At 41.3% G+C, this 17,575-nt stretch overlaps 1 protein-coding gene across 1 annotated transcript in view; it reads left to right on the top strand.

Annotated features, from left to right (window-relative positions):
• The window catches only part of Dnah7 (dynein axonemal heavy chain 7), a 260,952-nt gene that overhangs the window by 96,292 nt on the left and 147,085 nt on the right, over positions 1 to 17,575 (top strand). Inside the window, exons 23-27 of the mRNA XM_052749441.1 lie at positions 3,728 to 3,940; positions 4,957 to 5,066; positions 9,185 to 9,353; positions 12,345 to 12,447; positions 12,592 to 12,719. Coding sequence (XP_052605401.1) covers positions 3,728 to 3,940; positions 4,957 to 5,066; positions 9,185 to 9,353; positions 12,345 to 12,447; positions 12,592 to 12,719 — 723 coding nt within the window. The remainder of the gene's footprint in view (positions 1 to 3,727; positions 3,941 to 4,956; positions 5,067 to 9,184; positions 9,354 to 12,344; positions 12,448 to 12,591; positions 12,720 to 17,575) is intronic.

The following is a 17,575-nucleotide window of genomic DNA, read 5'->3' as shown; positions in this document are numbered from 1 at the left end:
CAATATTTTTCAGTAGCTTGGAGTGACAGACTCACAGTTGACCAAGTCTAAGGTCCAAGTGGAGTTTTCTTGTCCTGAGAGCCCACTCCCAAATAACCACTCAGAGTCTTATTATTAATTATAAATGATTGGCTGATAGCTCAGGCTTATTACTAACTAGCTCTTACAACTTAAATTAACCCATTTCTATTATTTTATATGCTGCCATGAGGCTCATGGCATTTACCTCTTCACCATGTCTTGCTTCCTCTCCACCTGGCTGGCAACTCTTCCGACTCCGCTCCTTCTCTTCCCATCATCCTTAGTTTGGTTGTCTCACCTATACTTCCTGCCTGGCTACTGGTCAGTCAACTTTTTATTAAACCAATTTGAGTGACAAATCTTTACAGTATACAAAAGGATTATTTCACAGCATTCCCCCCTTTTGTCTAATTGAGAAGGAAGGTTTTAATTTTAATATAGTCATTATATACAAAAAAATTATATACAACAAAAACAGTTATTAAGAAAAATTACAGTTACAATACCCAGTTGATTTATATTTGGCAATTTAGAGAAAATACTCAATTATCTGTTTTGTACTTAATTCGCTTTCTAGCCTAACTAAGGAAAACTTTAAATCTAATTATTTAGTCTTTAATTCCAACAAAGACTGCAGAACAATGTAATACTACCTAACAACAGGGACATCTGACTGCCTGGACAGTCATCCAAAGTTCTTCTGAAACATTGGGGCATCCAACTTTGGCCTACAGTCTGTATATCTGACAGACTTTTCTGTGAAGCAGGGAATTTTGAAGGACTTACCTTGACAAAGTTTGGCAGTTGCCTTTTTTGAGTCCTGCTAGTCCAGTTTGGACAGAATATTGCCAGCAACTGAGCCAAGGGCAGTTTCTTTGCCCAGTGGCTAGCTTTTGCCACAAAGAAAGCAAACTTCATATGGAGTTTCTTCAATGCCCATCATCTTCTCTGAAGTAAATTGGTGCTGTCAGAAGCAGACATGTCTGACTGTCATGAAAAGCCTTAGGTTATTAAACGTTTTAAATGCCATATTCTGTAAGTCTTTGAAGTGTTTGATGACTATCTATCTATCTAAATATATCTGTGTATATCCTTGAAAACATACCTAACATGACTATAAGTTTGACTATTATAGATTACTATTAACCAGTATTTTTAATTTTACATTATATTTTAAATGCGCTGCATATCACAATACCCTAAACAAGAGTAGAAATATACATACAGTATAACAGAAATAACTTTAAATTTGTATCAATAAACTAAAATACATACCAATATAAACTATTTTGAGATTAATGGTTTTTTTGATTAAAGTAGATTCAATAATCTATCCTTTTATCTCATCATTTCTATAATATATCCCCCTTCTTTCTTTCAGAAAGAGATCTTTGAACTTAACTCCTTTGTTTAGTTTTTTTTTCATGACCACTATCAATAACAACTTGTAATCAAACCCCCTTAAATGATAATAGACACCCTTAGCCCATTTTTGGGAAATGTGGGCATCATTCTCTAGACTACTTCCTGTTATTTGTGGGTGCCGATACCTTTGGGGGAACCCTGAGAAAATCAGGATAATTGTTAAATCTTGACTAGAGTAGTCTGTGAGGTTGAACCATCTCAGCTGGCAGCCTTAATGTTGCTTTGAATGCAGAATTCTGAGGAGACTGTAGCAGAGGCATTTTGAGATGCTGGATCATCTGAACCATCCATTTTCATCGGTGTCTAGTCATATTGTTCTGAAAATATATAAACTTCTAAAGGTAACATACATTTCTGTATTAATACAAGTATAGACTGTGCATTGTTCACAAGTCAGTCGAACATGACTTTTTGTTTTATGTTTGAGCAAGTAAAATATATCATATGTGTTATAGTTCTTCTAGGTTTATTTCTTTATGTCTATAGTTAGGATTTCAGGGGCTCTTCCCCAATCAAACCTGGTCCATATTAACTTGGAATGAATCCACAGCTTCTCATTTCTGTGGGAATAAAAGCATAACCTCTCCCCCCAAAGTAATGCATCTTTTGACTTCCAGTTTGAAGTCAGGACACTTTTAACATATATAGGTTGGTTTAATCCAGCAGTTTCTATAATCCAATGTGTTTTTATCAGCTGTCATTCCTTCCTCAGCAATCAGAAAATTCAAAGACAACACAATAACATATAGGAGCCAGACTCTCTTTGTATTTCCCATCTTTACATAGCTTATTATATATATATTTTTTATCACTCTATTCCTTTTTAAGGACTTTATTATTTTTAAATTATTTTTTAATCTATGACTCTCTCTCTACCCTTTTTTTGTTCTCTCCCAAGCCTACATATATTTTTAAATACACTGTAACCAGTTCAGAGTTTTTTGTTTTTTTTTTTTAATCTGGATCTGTCTTTACTGAGCATCTGTATTGTTTTTTGGACACATAAGATGAATCTTAAACTGCTATGTCAGCTGCTGGCACTGGTCAGCTTAGTGAATGACAGCTGACTCCTCCCCCTTTGGTTCCCCGAGAGCTTACCTTCATGGCAAAGGTACCCATGGGAACCAAGTTTACTGCCTCAACGCTGGGGAGTTTTGCAGTCCACACTGCCACTGAGTAGCGTGCCACCTGCTGCTCACAAACCCCATTTAAGTCTCCAGTAGCAGGGCCTCCTAAGGAAGCCCTACCTGGGTTGGCTGCTAGCAGGAGCCAGAAAGCTGTCTCTTAAAGGAGCTGTGCCTCTGCTTGCCGCCAGCAAACAGAGCCTACCTGAGAAAAGGCGGTCACCAAGAAGCCACATTTGACTCCATTTTTGTGTGTTTAGAATCCTTTTGTAAACTGTCAAGTCTTATGTGCAAATTCCGGCCCCACCTTGGAATGCCATTTATAGGCGGAGTTTCTTTATGTCTCAGCAGTTGCCACCAAATAACCATACAGATACTTATTAGTTACATTTATTTTTTATTTAGACAAAAAGGGGGGAAAGGCTGTGGAATAATCCTTCTGTACACTGTGAAAATGTGTTGCTCCCATTGTTAATAAAAAGCTGATGGTCGATAGCTAGGCAGGAATTTTGGTGCAGAGAGAATGCTGGGAGGAAGAAGGGTGGAGTCAGAGGAGTGGCCAGTGGAGGAAACAGGAGGAGCAAGATGAAAGAGACGTAATGCCACATGGCAGAATGTAGATTAGTAGACATGGGTTAATTTAAGTTGTAAGAGCTAGTTAGTAATAAGCCCGAGTTATTGGCTGAGCATTTATAATTAATATTTAGTCTCCATGTTGGTTATTTGGGAACTGGTGGGTGGGAAAGAAAAGTCCATCTACACTAGGGAAAAGTAGTTTGTTGAGCGCCTAGGAAGAGCTATGGTTGGCTCTGACTGGGCCTCTCCCTCTCCTTCATGTCCCATAAAGATGGGGCAATAAGATTGACATAACCATACATAAGCACAGAGAATAGAAGAAGGGTAGAGAAGTATGAGGCTGACATGGGCCACATTTGCCCACTGTGTCTGCCAGAATGGGTTTATTATCTTAATTCCTTTGCAGGAGAGAAAATAGATTAGTTTTCAATTGCATGGAAATTATGATAAAAATGCAGAGGATATCTCTTATGTATCTACAGATGAGACCATCACATCTATATGCATAAATATATAAAAAAAACTGTTTTTGTTCACACTGATTCTGATCACATTGGGAAATAGTACCTTATTTTTTTCAGGCCCTGGAGGAATACTTGAATACCTGTAACAACCAAATCGATGACATTGTCACTCTGGTCCGTGGCAAACTGTCTAAGCAGAACCGTGTCACCCTGGGAGCCCTGGTGGTGCTGGATGTCCATGCTAGAGATGTCCTCGCGAACCTCGTCAGGAAGAAAATCAGTGACGACACGGACTTTGAATGGTTGAGTCAGCTTAGGTATTACTGGCAAGTAAGTGGTCTCATACAGCAATTTCAGCTCATAACTTTTAAATTCATGCTTGCTTGATCAGAAGGGTAATCGGGTCAGTAATACAGGATGTTTAGCTAATGACTTTCTCTACATGTTTTTCCAGGTTGAAAATTAAGGTAGCCAGTAACTACACCTATCACCATCAATAGTTACATTTACATGCCTATATTTATATTCAAATGTATTATTATACATGTATTATTAACATACATGTCCGTGTAAAGGCTACAAAATGAGCAGAAATTGGGTACTTTTCAATGCATTATTATGCTTGTTATTTACAAAATGTTGGGGTTAGTCAGCTTAAAATTGTGTATTTAGATTCCTGATGTATCTAAGTGAGGTACAGGCCAGTCTTCTGGTCTGGTTTAGTCATTAAAGAAACCAGAAACATGAATCATAAGGAAGGAATTTTTCAGGCTGTTTGGGTGGATGATGCTGCTTATCATGACTGGGATGGAAGGAGGGCCAGGGATAGTTAAGGTGGCCTGCTGAGTGTGGGAGATGGGGGCTCAGCAATTCACAGGGTTCCATGTAAGTCTTAGGAAGTATGGGCAGGAGGACACAGTTAGGAACCAGCACTGTCTAAGCCATTTCAGGGTCCCAATATCTGGTGGTAGGAGCATGGGTGATGAATCCCTGTTTCAGAAGCAGATACTCCCTTATCAGAATGTAGACAAGGTACTTATCTCTGTAATTGGGCTCCTCAGCTATAAAATTATGATAGTGGTCATAACTCCATATTGAAGAATAATAAGGAAATACATGAAAGAAAGGGGACATGTTTTAAAATATTCTATAAAAAACATGGAAACCATTGACTTCTGTTATTCATCCAGAGAACCAGCAGTTGAATTCTTCTAGTGAGTGAACTAGTGCCTGAAAGGTAATTCTAAAAAAGTCTGCGTTGTGGTTGTTCTTATTAAAAGAGCTCGTGAATTCATAGTTTGAAATGTTGCTTTCTGACCAACTCCATTTGATCTGATTGCTCCTAGGAAAATCACTTAGAAACAAAGATGATCAATGCCGGTTTGCGATACGGCTATGAATACCTGGGCAACTCCCCTAGACTGGTCATAACCCCACTTACAGACCGCTGCTACAGGTAAGCCCCACCATCCCTACCTGCCCCCTAGCCCAGTGACTGAGTTAAAGGCACCTAGTTACTTTCACCTTGCATTCCATAAATCTACCCTGTGGTGTTCTTCCTACCTCTTAAGCCTCCTCTCAATTTCATTTTCTCAGTTCTGCTGGTTTCTGTTTTCGTTTCTGGGAACCAGGGTGTTCTTAGGCATATCTGTGGTTAGAACTTCCTGTCCCCCCTTTGCTCCTTTCTGCCTCAAACTCTCCGGCTTCTTTTTGGACCATTTGAAGTCTATTATTTTTTCCTTCCCCTGAATACTAATTTTTCTAGAGTTCCGTTTCTATATTCCATGGTAGCAGACTGTTCATTTCCAGCCTTTAACTGCTTATGCCCTAAAAACCACATCTGGACCTTTCTCCTGCAATTGTTCACGATGCACACATCTGCTTGGCGCCCCCTTTGATAGATCGTAGGTACTTAAGAAATATTTAGCCGGGCGGTGGTGGCGCACGCCTTTAATCCCAGCACTCGGGAGGCAGAGCCAGGCGGATCTCTGTGAGTTCGAGGCCAGCCTGGGCTACCAAGTGAGTTCCAGGAAAAGGCGCAAAGCTACACAGAGAAACCCTGTCTCGAAAAACCAAAAAAAAAAAAAAAAAAAAAAAGAAATATTTACATTTTATTCCAGGTGCAGATTAACCATCTTATGTATTAAATTAGCTTAGACCAACAGATTGTACATCTAAGAAGATGACAATAAACATCCATTATATTTTTATTCTATTCATTCCCTTCCCCCTTCTTTTCTGAGACCCACCCTCACACCATTTCATACCTACCCAACTTTGTGAACTCTTAATTATTTTTTTTAATCTATTGAGCCCAATTCGTGCAGCCCATGTGCTCCTGGGTATGTTGACATCCCCTGGAACATGTTTAACTTACCAGGGGTAATATCCTTAAAACAAAACAAAACAAAACAAAGTAACAAAAACCAGATCTCCCTCCCTCTCTTGACAGCCACCACTTACCTACAGCTCCTTGTCCAGAGGTGGGACCTCATGCCACCTCCTCTCTCCATGCTGAGATTTTATCTGCCTTGAGTTTCCTACACAGGTCTTGTGCGTGCGATCATAATCATGGTTAATTCATATGTGCAACTTCCCAGTGGCATCCCCTGTCACACCTGGTTTCTTCCTCTGTCTCACTGTTCATTACAATGGTTTGAGGTGTGCTTGCTACATTTTATGTTCTTTATTGGACCCTTTCGTGGGTAAGGACCATATGCTATTTTTTCCCTTGTCTCCAACACTGCCACATTTTCTGGCTTACAGGAGGCATTAAAATAAAAGATACTGAACTGCAGTTTTAAAGTAGACTCTTAGAGAATACTCAGAATTGTGAATACTTTTGGAGGAACATTATGACTTCTCATATATTTGATTATGAATTATGATGATGGCTTTTGGGTAGAAGATAGTGTTAATATCAGGGTCTTCATATAACTCCATGAGGAGTGTGTAGTTTATAGAACATGAAATAAAGTACGGAGATTTGTCCAGGATTAAGTTCAAGAAAAGTGCAGAAATACCGCCATTTGTTTTGCGCTAGTGGCCTGGTGCCTGGGCAGGCACACTCACTGGAAGAAACTACATTACTGGCATGAAGGTTGTTGCTTATGATGGAATGCCATATCCACCGGAAGCATTTATAGAGGTTACAGTATAGGATTCCCTTTAGAGTCAACATATATCCACACACCACCATGTATCTGTGAGGGAAGTCATAAGTTTCATCTACTCATTCAAGATACAAAGTATATACTCTGGTAGCACAGAGCAAAGATGGTGTATATATGCCTTTTCCTTTTTTTATATCAAAATGAATATGACTAGAAAACAATGTAATATACCATTTCATTATCTAGTAATGATAACCTTGGAAGAACATAGGATAAATTAAAACATGCTATTGTTTTCAGCTTCAGAAAATGAAAAAGACAGATTGTGTGGCCCAAATATTTTGCCATCAGATGGGGAAGCTAGGTTAGAAAGCAACTGCAATAGTGTGCTGAGTGAGAGTCTAGAGAGAAACATTAGGTGACGTTGGCGTGTTACCCAAAGGGGGACAGAGGTCACGGGCGAGTCCCTTGAGAAGTGCTAAGGAGGGTCTGGATGGACTCCTTATGTTACAAGGTAAGTGGGTTGATAGCATGGAAAGGAAAAGGCCCTCTGCATTGCTTCACCAGCAAGTTTAATTCACTTATATTTAATATGATTAGCAAACCATTTGGACTCATTAAAATAATCGCACTGTGTGTTTTATATCCCCTGAGCCTTAATTTTGATTTTTAATTCACTTATTTTAATAACATTCACTAAAATTAAATATTATTTTAATCATTCTCTTTATCTCTATTAGTTTTTTTAAAGATTTTTCTTTTCACTGTTGATATAATGTTACTAGAAGTTATTTAATTTTTCATGGTTTCTAAGGATGTTTTTTCTGTTCATGTCTTTCTTCTGTTCTGGAATGTTCTTGGCCATTGGCATTTAAATTGCGCCGCTTCGCCATTTTCTCGCTTCTTTACTTGGTGACCTTTAACTTTTCTTATTTTTGATCTTGTAACTCTTTGGGTAATTCTCTCTTATTTACTAACACATAATTTTCTTTCCTTATGTTTATTCTAATATTTAACCTATTACTGAGTTTTCAAAAGTTTATTGGGTATATTTTTGTTGTAGAATTTCAAGTTGTCTCTTTTAAATTGGCCTGTCTGCCTAGGAGAAAGAGAGAGAGAGAGAGAGAGAGAGAGAGAGAGAGAGAGAGAGAGAGAGAGAGAGAGAGAGAGAGAGAGGAGAGGGGACAGTGGAGAGGGAAGAGGACAGGGAAGAGGGGAGAGGGGGAGGCGGGAGAGAGAGGGGGAGAGAGAGGGGAAAGAGGAGAGAGGGAGGGGAGAGAGGGGACAGAGGGGACAGAGGGAGGACAGAGGAAGGAGGAGAGAGAGAAAGGAAGAGGAGAAACAGAGATTGCTGTGACCACTAGTAACCAAAGAGGCCAAGCCAGGCTGCTGTGTGTGTAATGAAACTCTCAGGTCCCCGGTCATCTACTGATGCTGCTTTGTGTCTTACTCAACAACGCCCCCCACTTCCCCGTTTTCACTATGAGCATGCTTAGGTAAGGGTTGCTTCCCATGCTGCCTTTGATGATGTCAGTTGCAGCCACAGCCACAGTTTCAAACTTGCCTCTGAAGAAGGCTTTAGGGTTTTCTCAGGTTCAGGAAATAATTTCTTTCTTAGTTTCGCCTCGTATGCAATGAGAAATGAAAAGCTGACCCACCCTCTCCATGAGGAGCCCTGTAGGCTTGTTGCCAGACCTCCATGGAGCTTGTAAGCTCCCTTGTCCTCTCTCTGCTTGACCTAGGCACTTCAGTGGGTGCTGGAGAGGTTGTGGTTCCTATAAGAGATGAAGCAGCATTTCAAGCTTCCATAACAGGTGCAAAGAGGTGACTCCATCCCACTTCCTCTTCTTCCCCAAGTCTGATGATTTCATATCTGTGCTGCCAAAGTGCACTTGTGTTTATTTGTATCTGCCCAGATAATACGTATCTCTGCAGATTTGCCCGTAATCATGTCTCCATCCTTGAATTCCCTCATTGGTGACATCTTTTATTCTTTAAGTGATGGCTGTGGATTTTAAAATTATTTTCTTCATGTGACTTTTCCATACTTTTCTAATAAGGTTGGGTTTCATAGAGTCAGCTGGATTCTCCACATTGACCAGAAGCCGGGATTGAATTCCAGAAGTACATTTGTTCTAATGTATATTGTCATGTATATATGTATATAAGTATATATGCATGTGCGTTTTGTCTGCCTGCCCATCCATCTGTCCATCCATCACCTACCTACCCACCCACCCACCCATCTATCATACACACACACACACACACACACACACACACACACACACACACACCTATCATTTATCTACTTTTAGAAGTAAAAGTAATAACAAACTAATGTACCGTCAGAGATTTTCTGAGGTTAGCAGGAAGGAATTATTAAGGAGGAGCTGGCAGTTAGAATTAACTCTTGGTTTTTTCCATGTGTTCACGATTCTGTCCATTTCTCTTACTCCAGGACCTTATTTGGAGCACTTCACTTGCACCTTGGAGGAGCGCCCGAAGGTCCGGCTGGCACTGGGAAGACAGAAACAACCAAGGATTTAGCAAAAGCTGTAGCCAAACAATGTGTTGTCTTCAACTGCTCCGACGGGCTGGATTACTTGGCTTTAGGAAAATTCTTTAAGGTTAGAGCCGACTCCTCATTTCTTTGCAGTAAGGGTAGCTGATCAGAGATGAAAAGGGGTTAAAAAGAGACACAAATGCAAGCAAACGCTTAACTATGCCTTGTAAAGGTAAAAATTATAACACAGTTTCAGCAAGTCCCAAGGACATGCGCTCTGCCTCCCTCCAGTCCCTGCTGTGCTGGTCATTTCCTGACTGTTCCTCATTGGGTCTTTTGACTTACAAATGCTAGCTGGCTATTTGTGTACCCTGACCACAAAGCAGCCTCTCTGGCGACAGAAGTCGTGTTTGCAGAGAAGGTTATTACATCCAACTCATTCTTTAAAAAAGCAAATAAACTTTAAGTGGGATCTTTAAATATATTGAGAACCACTCACTGCGTAGGCTGTGGTGTAGAATTCCAAACATTTCTTTAATCTTTGTGTTGTATTATCAATAGTTTCAGGATTCACTAATTGATTGTTATGGGTGCATCTTAGATTTTTTTCCCCCAGTGGAAAAAATGTAAAATCTAAACAAAAATCTTGTTTTATTTTTTAGTAATGTGCATTTGTGTTCATGATTGTGCCTGTGTGTGTTTATCAGTGTGCATGCACGTGTGTGCTGTGTGTGAGGAGGTCAGGAAGTTGATGCTGGTATCCTTCTCAACTGCACTCCACTTTGTTTTGAGACAGGGTTTCTCACTGGCTTAGAGCTTGCCAAATAGGTTAGTCTGGCTAGCCAGTGATTCCCAGGGATCTACCTGGCTCTGCCTCCCCTGTACTGTGGTCACAAGCATGTATCACTCTGCCAAGCCTTTTGTGTGTGTGTGTGTGTGTGTGTGTGTGTGTGTGTGTGTGTGTGTGTGTGTGTGTGTGTGCTGGATATTGAATTCACATTGCCGTGATTGTGTGTCAAGCATTTTACCAACCGAGCCGTCTTCCCAGACCCCAAATACTCAGTCCCTGGCTGATTCCCATGCCTCCCTGACTACCATGCTTTATCTATCTAAAGCTGTCCCATTCTAGAGGCCTGTAAGATGGTAAGAAGGAGAATCAAGGATGTAAAGTGCTTGTTTGGAAACCAGTTGAGCAGCTTGTTTCTGGAGGCTGTATCCTTAAAATGCTAGGTGGAGCCTTGAGCAGAGTTGTGCTTTGGGGTTGTGGGCTCTTTGCATTTACTTCCTTTTATTTTTCCAGATATATTTTAACTATTCCGTATTACTTACTTTTAATTTTTTTCTTCAGCAAAATTAACAATTTCAAAAATTAAACTAACAAAAATGTATTGTTCTTACCCAATACAGTAAACTGTTTTCCTGAAGGAAATGCCCTGGTCATTTTTTACAGTGTTGGTATTATATAAGACTTTGCCTTTGTGATTCTAAAACAGAGTAAGATTTTTTTTAAGGAAGTCAAAACAATAAGAAATAAAGTGATAGGGAAACATCAGAATGACAATAATTCTTCTTCTATATAGTCATATAAACTTGCTGTCGTGACTAAGAACTAAGTTGCAAGGTTAGAATATCCTAGATGCAGTTCGAATAAAGAGTGCATTCCAATGTGTTGCAAGCAGTTCCCAGCTTCTTTATTGTAATAGTCTTCATTTTTTATTCAGATTGATATATTTCAATAGAACTAAATTTGCTTATTGATAAATGCTAGTTGATTGTGTGGATACATCTTTGGTGTTAAGTTCATGCTGAACAGCGGGGGTACAAATAAAGGTATAGTTCTTACTATTAAGAACCTCATAATCATTCAATCATCGTTTTTAAAGTTACCATCACAGGGGCTGGAGAGATGGCTCAGTGGTTAAGAGCACTGGTTGTTCTTCCAGGAGTCCTGAGTTCAAATCTCAGCACCCACATGGCAGCTCACGATATACCGGCATCGGGTGGATACCCTCTTCTGGTATGCAGCTGGCATGCAGACCAAGCACCCATATACATTAAATAAGTAAAAAAAAAAATTCAAAAAATTATCACAATTTGCATGCTTGCATATATGATATTAAACAGCCTGTTTTCTGTAATAACTAAACCTTGTACTCATCGGAGATCAAAGTCATGGGTAGTGTCTTCTCTGAAGAGTTGCCTATCTTTGATCTGCATGGAGTTTATGTTCAATCCAGCGTGACTCAGGAGAGTGACATAAGTGTGTACACCCAGTGTCAGTATTAGTGTCTCTGTGGCTTTATGCAAAGGACTTAGCATCGCACGTAGAATAGGCTCGGTTGCCCTGCACTTAAAATATCTTGAAAGTACCAAGGGTCACTCTCGGCACATTCCAGATACACAGTGAAATGCATACACAGGCAAACATGCACACACACACACACACACACACACACACACACACACACACGCACGCACGCGCGCACACACACACACACACACACACACACACACATGCATGCGCACACATGCATACACGCACACGCAATCTACAAAATTGGCCCTCAAGAAAAACTTAGTTTTTATGTTTTTAAATTTTAAACCTGAGTTTAAGCATAATTGCTCATTCTTATTCCCGTTTTGTTCTTTATGACTAGACAACACATATTTGTGAGGCAATCCGTTCTTAGGATTGTAAATTGGGCCTTGAATGTTAGTTGGCTATTTGGATATTCCAATTACAAAGCAATCTATCTGGAGACAGAACTCATGCTCCATAGAGGGTTATTACAAACCATTCTTTAAAAATAGCAAATAAAATCAACTTGTAAATAAAAAGCAAAGGCCTGTAAATTTCAGGAGCACCTCTAACTGCCTAAAGATATACCTAGAGTAAAGTCAATAAATGGGAAAGTTTTCCAGTTGATCAAACTCTTTATCCACCTAGAATAATGAATTGGTAATGAAAAAATGAGCTGTCTTTAAAGATAAAGGTGAATAAGCAATTTCCTTGATAGGATATTAAATCCCTGAAAAGATCAGGTGAAAACACATCATTTCAATGTAATATTCAATCAGATAAAGATGAAAAAATTTTATTATTCTTTCCTCCCAGGGACTGTTATCTTGCGGAGCTTGGGCGTGCTTTGATGAGTTTAACAGAATTGATTTGGAAGTACTTTCTGTGGTCGCTCAACAAATCCTTACTATCCAAAGAGGTAATGAGCTAGTCTGTCTCTGCAGCCTGTGAAGATGGACAAAACATGGGGTGGGGTGGGGAAGGGGGAGGAGGGGGCAGGGAATGGCTGGAGCTGCCTGCATCCATGGCCCCGCTCAGTCATTGAACTTGTGATTGCCCACAGGTATTAATGCAGGTACCGAACTGCTGGTGTTTGAAGGAACGGAGCTGAAGCTTGACCCCACGTGCGCTGTCTTTATAACGATGAACCCCGGGTATGCCGGGCGCTCAGAGCTGCCAGATAATCTGAAGGTATGAAGGGTGTAGTTATGACATCTGTTTCTTTTTCACAATTTGTGAATGCAAAAGAAGAGGAGATGTGATTCTAGAATTGTCTTTTTAAAAACTCTGCTTTTAGGAACACCATTTTGGGAAATTATTCTGACAGATATTGTTTAAAGCTTAAAATATTTTTACAAAATAAATATGGAGAACAGGTATACCTCCAAAATTTTATAGTTTTAAAACAGTAATGATTATAGCAAATGAAAAAAGACAGAAAAATACCTGATAACTCTTAATACGTCTTTCCAGTTTGATATGCATTTTTAAAGTGTTTAAATCCAACAATTGTGGATAGGTGGTGGGTTTTTTTTAAGTTAATTTAAATTCATGATGAACATTTTCCCATCTTTATAAACGTGATTCAGACTGTAACTAAGTTTACTGAGATGTCACACTGCGGCCATTTAGGCCACTTTTAATTCTTGTCTTGTAAACGTGGCCACTACAGGCTGCTCTTGCTTAAGGCTTCTCTCTATGAGAAGACATCCCTCAGCTGAGTCGCCTTCAACACAGTGTGAAGCAGTCGACCTCCCATATCGATTCTCAGTTCCTATAAATATATAGCACTTGGTTTTTTGTTTGTTTTGTTTTTATTTGTAAGGGACAAAACAGTGTCCTAGCTGCCTAGAACAAAGCTTTTACTTTGAAAAAGTAACTTTTCAATTATTAGTAAAATATCTTGTTTTCTCCACATACTTGTGCTTCTTCTTATATACTTCCAGGTGAGTTGTGTGTTTATGGATTGTGCATAAAGAACAATGTATGTTGGAGAATAGTCCATTAATAATTGTAGACCCAAACCAAGTCTGCGGACTAAATCCTGTGTGCCTCCACTGGTCACGTGTGGGGAACAACAGCTCCCCACGAAATTCCAGTTGCCACCAAATGTTTTTGTATTTCTACTCTGTGCCCTTGATGTCCTAGATCAGACGATTTAGCACTTTGCCTTAGTGAAGGAAGGAATGATTTAAGGAGAAGTGAGAAGTGAGGGCCGGAGAGATTGTGCAGTGGGCAAAGGCTCCTGCCTCCAAGCCGGAGAACCTGAGCCCGAGACCTGCATGGAGGACAGAAGACTGACTCCCTCCAGCTGAACTCTGACCTCCACATGCAGGCTATAGCATGCATACCCTCCCAATATGTAAATATAATAAATTTTAAAGGAAGGAAGTGGCAAACCCTTTATCTAAGAAGCTCTTTGAGGCTTCTCTTTGAACTTTGTTCTGGAAAGCTCTCTCCAGCTGTTCTGTTATTATCCTTTTATTCAGTGGGATCAACCCGATGCATAAATAGTCATGAAAGGAGGAAGGCAAGATTCTGTGAGTAGCTGGTCCTAAAAAGCTGGCAGACATGATTGGTTGAACGTGCTGACGTAGACTGTCCCATGGTGTGTGTGTTGAAGCAATAGGCAGATACTTGCCCAGCGGTTCCTGGGTGTTGCGTTGTTTTCTTTCTGCACTAAGCTAAAAAGCCCCTGTCAGCTCCCTGGCGTTGTGACAGCTTCTGTTCCTCCCTCTGCGCCGTCTTTGTGGTTGGAGTTGCTATAGAAACCTGTTTGCAAATATATATGGAAATTCTTAGCTGGGTGTGGTGTCCTGAGCCTGTAATCCAGCTTTTGGGAGGTAGTGGCAGGGGGGGATTAGGAATTCAAGGTCAACTTGGCTACTACCTGAGACCTTGTCTGGAAAGACACAAAAGGAATTCCTAACAAGTCTGAAATGAGCTTTGAATTCTTAAAAGAAAAAAAAGAAAGAGAAAATGAAAGAAAAGGAGGGAGGGAGGGAGGGAGGGAGGGAGGGAGGGAGGGAAGGAGGGAGGGAGGGCGGGCGTGCTGGGTCCCAGAAAGCGTCTTTGCAAGTCCTCACTATCATCCTGGAACCCTCTGCATCTTCCTCTAATGCTCTTCTGTGGCGATGGATCTTGCAGTTTCTTTGGATTTGGTGCACCCGCCCGTTGGCCCGTCTTCTTCCCAGCCGTCTTCACGCCTCTGTTGGGTGTGCTGTTGTGACAGCTCCTTTGGTACTAACACCTTCTGACCTGGACACTGCCATCGCTACACTACCACTGCCTTCTATCAAAAGAAATTCAACCCTGTAATTCCAGATTTAAAAGCTCCTGGGGGGCTGCAGAGGTGGCTGAGGGCTTAAGAGCACATCCTGCTATTACAGAGGACCGAGAGTGTGTTTCCTAACACTCTCACTGAGTAGCTTATACCTACAGCTCCAGGAGGCCCAGTGCTTTCTCCTGGACCCAGCAGGCACATGCACTCACTAACAGGTTTTCTGCACCGCCCCCCCTCCCCATAATAGGTTTCTCTGCTGACACAGTAAGCCAGATCAAGCAGAACTGAAAAAGTATAATGATGGGTATATTGAGCAAAACAACCCCCCGGGCGGGTTCACCGGTCTCAGGGAACGAGGCCAGAGTCGTTGCACACCTGAGCCAGGGTAGGAAAGTTCTATAGATTGCAGGCGAGGGGTGATGACGTGTCCCCCACAAGCTGGGTTTGTGCCCAAGTATGGTCAAAAGCCGAACACTTAGGTGGGGACTTGGGCAGCTGGTGGCACCAGGGGACAAAGTTGGAATAGTTACCAAGAATGCGGAACTGGGCTTTTGGCGCCTTTCCTTCATTCAGAGCCTTTCTGAGCAGGTGAGTTTGGAGAGAGGGGGGAGGGGGACGGGGGTATGGAGCTTCCCGGACCATGCAGGGATGAGCCAGAGGCTCCATACAATCACTTCCATATGCATAAACTTAGACACAGGCACACACATCCATATAATTAAAACGTAAAAGTAAATCTTTAAGACTCCTGGGCTCTTTTTTGTCTACAAAATAAAGCAAGTTTATGGCCATTCCCCTATCTGTCACAGGGGCCTTGTTAGCCTCTGAATGCCCCGTGCCTTTCTGCATGCTGTTTACTCTCTCTGGAGTGTTTTCCAAAGCTGCCACTTTCCTACGTGACAAGATAATTCAGTGTCTGAACTAACAGAGAACCACTGATCACACACAGAGTTCAGAAATGGCCACGGGCTCCGTCGTGAACCTTCACAAGTCCGTGTCTGTTGGTTCCTTGGGTACTCCTCTCCTGGGTCACTCTTCCTCTGGGGTTGCCGATGGTCAGCTCCATATAAGCGTCACAGTTGGTGAGCTCTCAGTCTGCCTGGAGCAGTGGGGCTGTTGGCTTCTTGTTTGTTTATTATGCGTGTTTGCCTGTAGGCCAGAAGAGGGCACTGGATCTCATTACGGATGGTTGTGAGCCACCATGTGGTTGCTGGGAATTGAACTCAGGACCTCTGGAAGAGCAGCCAGTGCTCTTAACCGCTGAGCCATCTCTCCAGCCCCCGGCTTCTTTGTTTTATCACGTGCAGTATGCTCTATCACAGCAAACTCTCGACATTGAGCCTGTGACCATAGGCCACTTTGGTTTTCTCCGGCATGAGTCAGGCACCAGTCTATATTCCTCCAAATTCAGGAATCCCTCCCAACTGCTCGTTGTACTTGGGGACAGTGTGGAACGTTGTGGGACTCATTTAACAACAGCTCCCATGGAAGGGAATATTCTCACACACACCCAAGTCCTGACTCCCCCAATACATTATGGTCTCCTAGTAAGTGAGAAGGTTCAGTGGTTGTGCATACTTCCTTTGTAAATTGGCATACACTATAGCTTTCATACATTGTGATAACTGATAAGCATTATTTTGTGTGGAAAGAATCCCATTGTAGCATTCGGTTATATCTGGATAAAACCTGTATTTCTTCAATACATACCACTTCAGAGGAGCTATACATTGGAACTACTCTAAAGAATTAACTCAAGATTGTTTCAGAATAGTGTTCAAATGGGCATATTCCAGATCTGCTGGCAGCGCAAAGCCAATAGCTTGACCCACACACAGCCTTCCAGAGAGTGTATAGGATGAGATTCCCTTGTAGCATCTGAGGAAAAAAATTCCATTACACTCAGCTAACACGGAGCTTGTTCTTTGAATACAACAACATGTTTGTGACATGCCTTTCTAGGTCCTTAGAAATGGTAAAACGTTATTGCTGGAGAGTTTGTTTGTTTTTAGTTGAGTCGATCTGCAGGCCTCTGGAGCATACTTGAGGCATATAACTCTCCTTACAGCACCTTCTACAAATGGAGTAGATCTTGTAGGGACTTACCTCAGTCAAGTATTTCTGCTGAAATAAACACGGAGGATTGTGCTCACATCCATGTTGACTATTTATTGTGGACATATTAACATTGGCGTGTTACCGGGATCTTCACCTCAACCCTGCCCTGTTTCTCGTTTTTGGTACTCGAGAAGGAAGGCCTGCCATTGGTTAAGTTCAATCTAATTTACATTGGTTTCAAAGCGCCCACTTTTCATCAGATTTACTACAGTGCTCAGAAAGTTACTGACACATCCGAAATCAAACTCAGCGTGGCACACAACGTTTGAGAATCACTTGCTTGGGCAAGCAAATACTTTCCAATTTATGCCGTGTGTGTGTGTGTGTGTGTGTGTGTGTGTGTGTGTGTGTGTGTGTGTGTGTGTGTGCATGCACAAGTATGGGTGCTGGAGTACCACAGCACATGTGTCAAAGGTGAGAAAACAACTTCCAGTAGTTAATTCTCTTCTTCTGTTATGGGGTCTGGGACCAAACTCAGGGGTCAGGCTTATGTGGCATGAATCTTTACCTACTGAGAAACCTCACTGACCCATCAAAAATGCTGTTGTGAATAATTCCAATGCCGATTGTCTTTAGAGGAGGGGTTCCAACCATTGGAACACCACCATGCTGGTTTGGAAGCTCTAACTGTTGTCCCTGTCACCCT

This window comes from Peromyscus californicus, unplaced genomic scaffold (assembly GCF_007827085.1).
Source record: "Peromyscus californicus insignis strain IS unplaced genomic scaffold, ASM782708v3 Scaffold_21__1_contigs__length_65335640, whole genome shotgun sequence".
NCBI classification, from domain to species: Eukaryota; Metazoa; Chordata; class Mammalia; order Rodentia; family Cricetidae; genus Peromyscus; species Peromyscus californicus.
The sequence above is the reverse complement of the archived record's forward strand: the minus strand, read 5'-3'. Positions and strand labels throughout refer to the sequence as shown.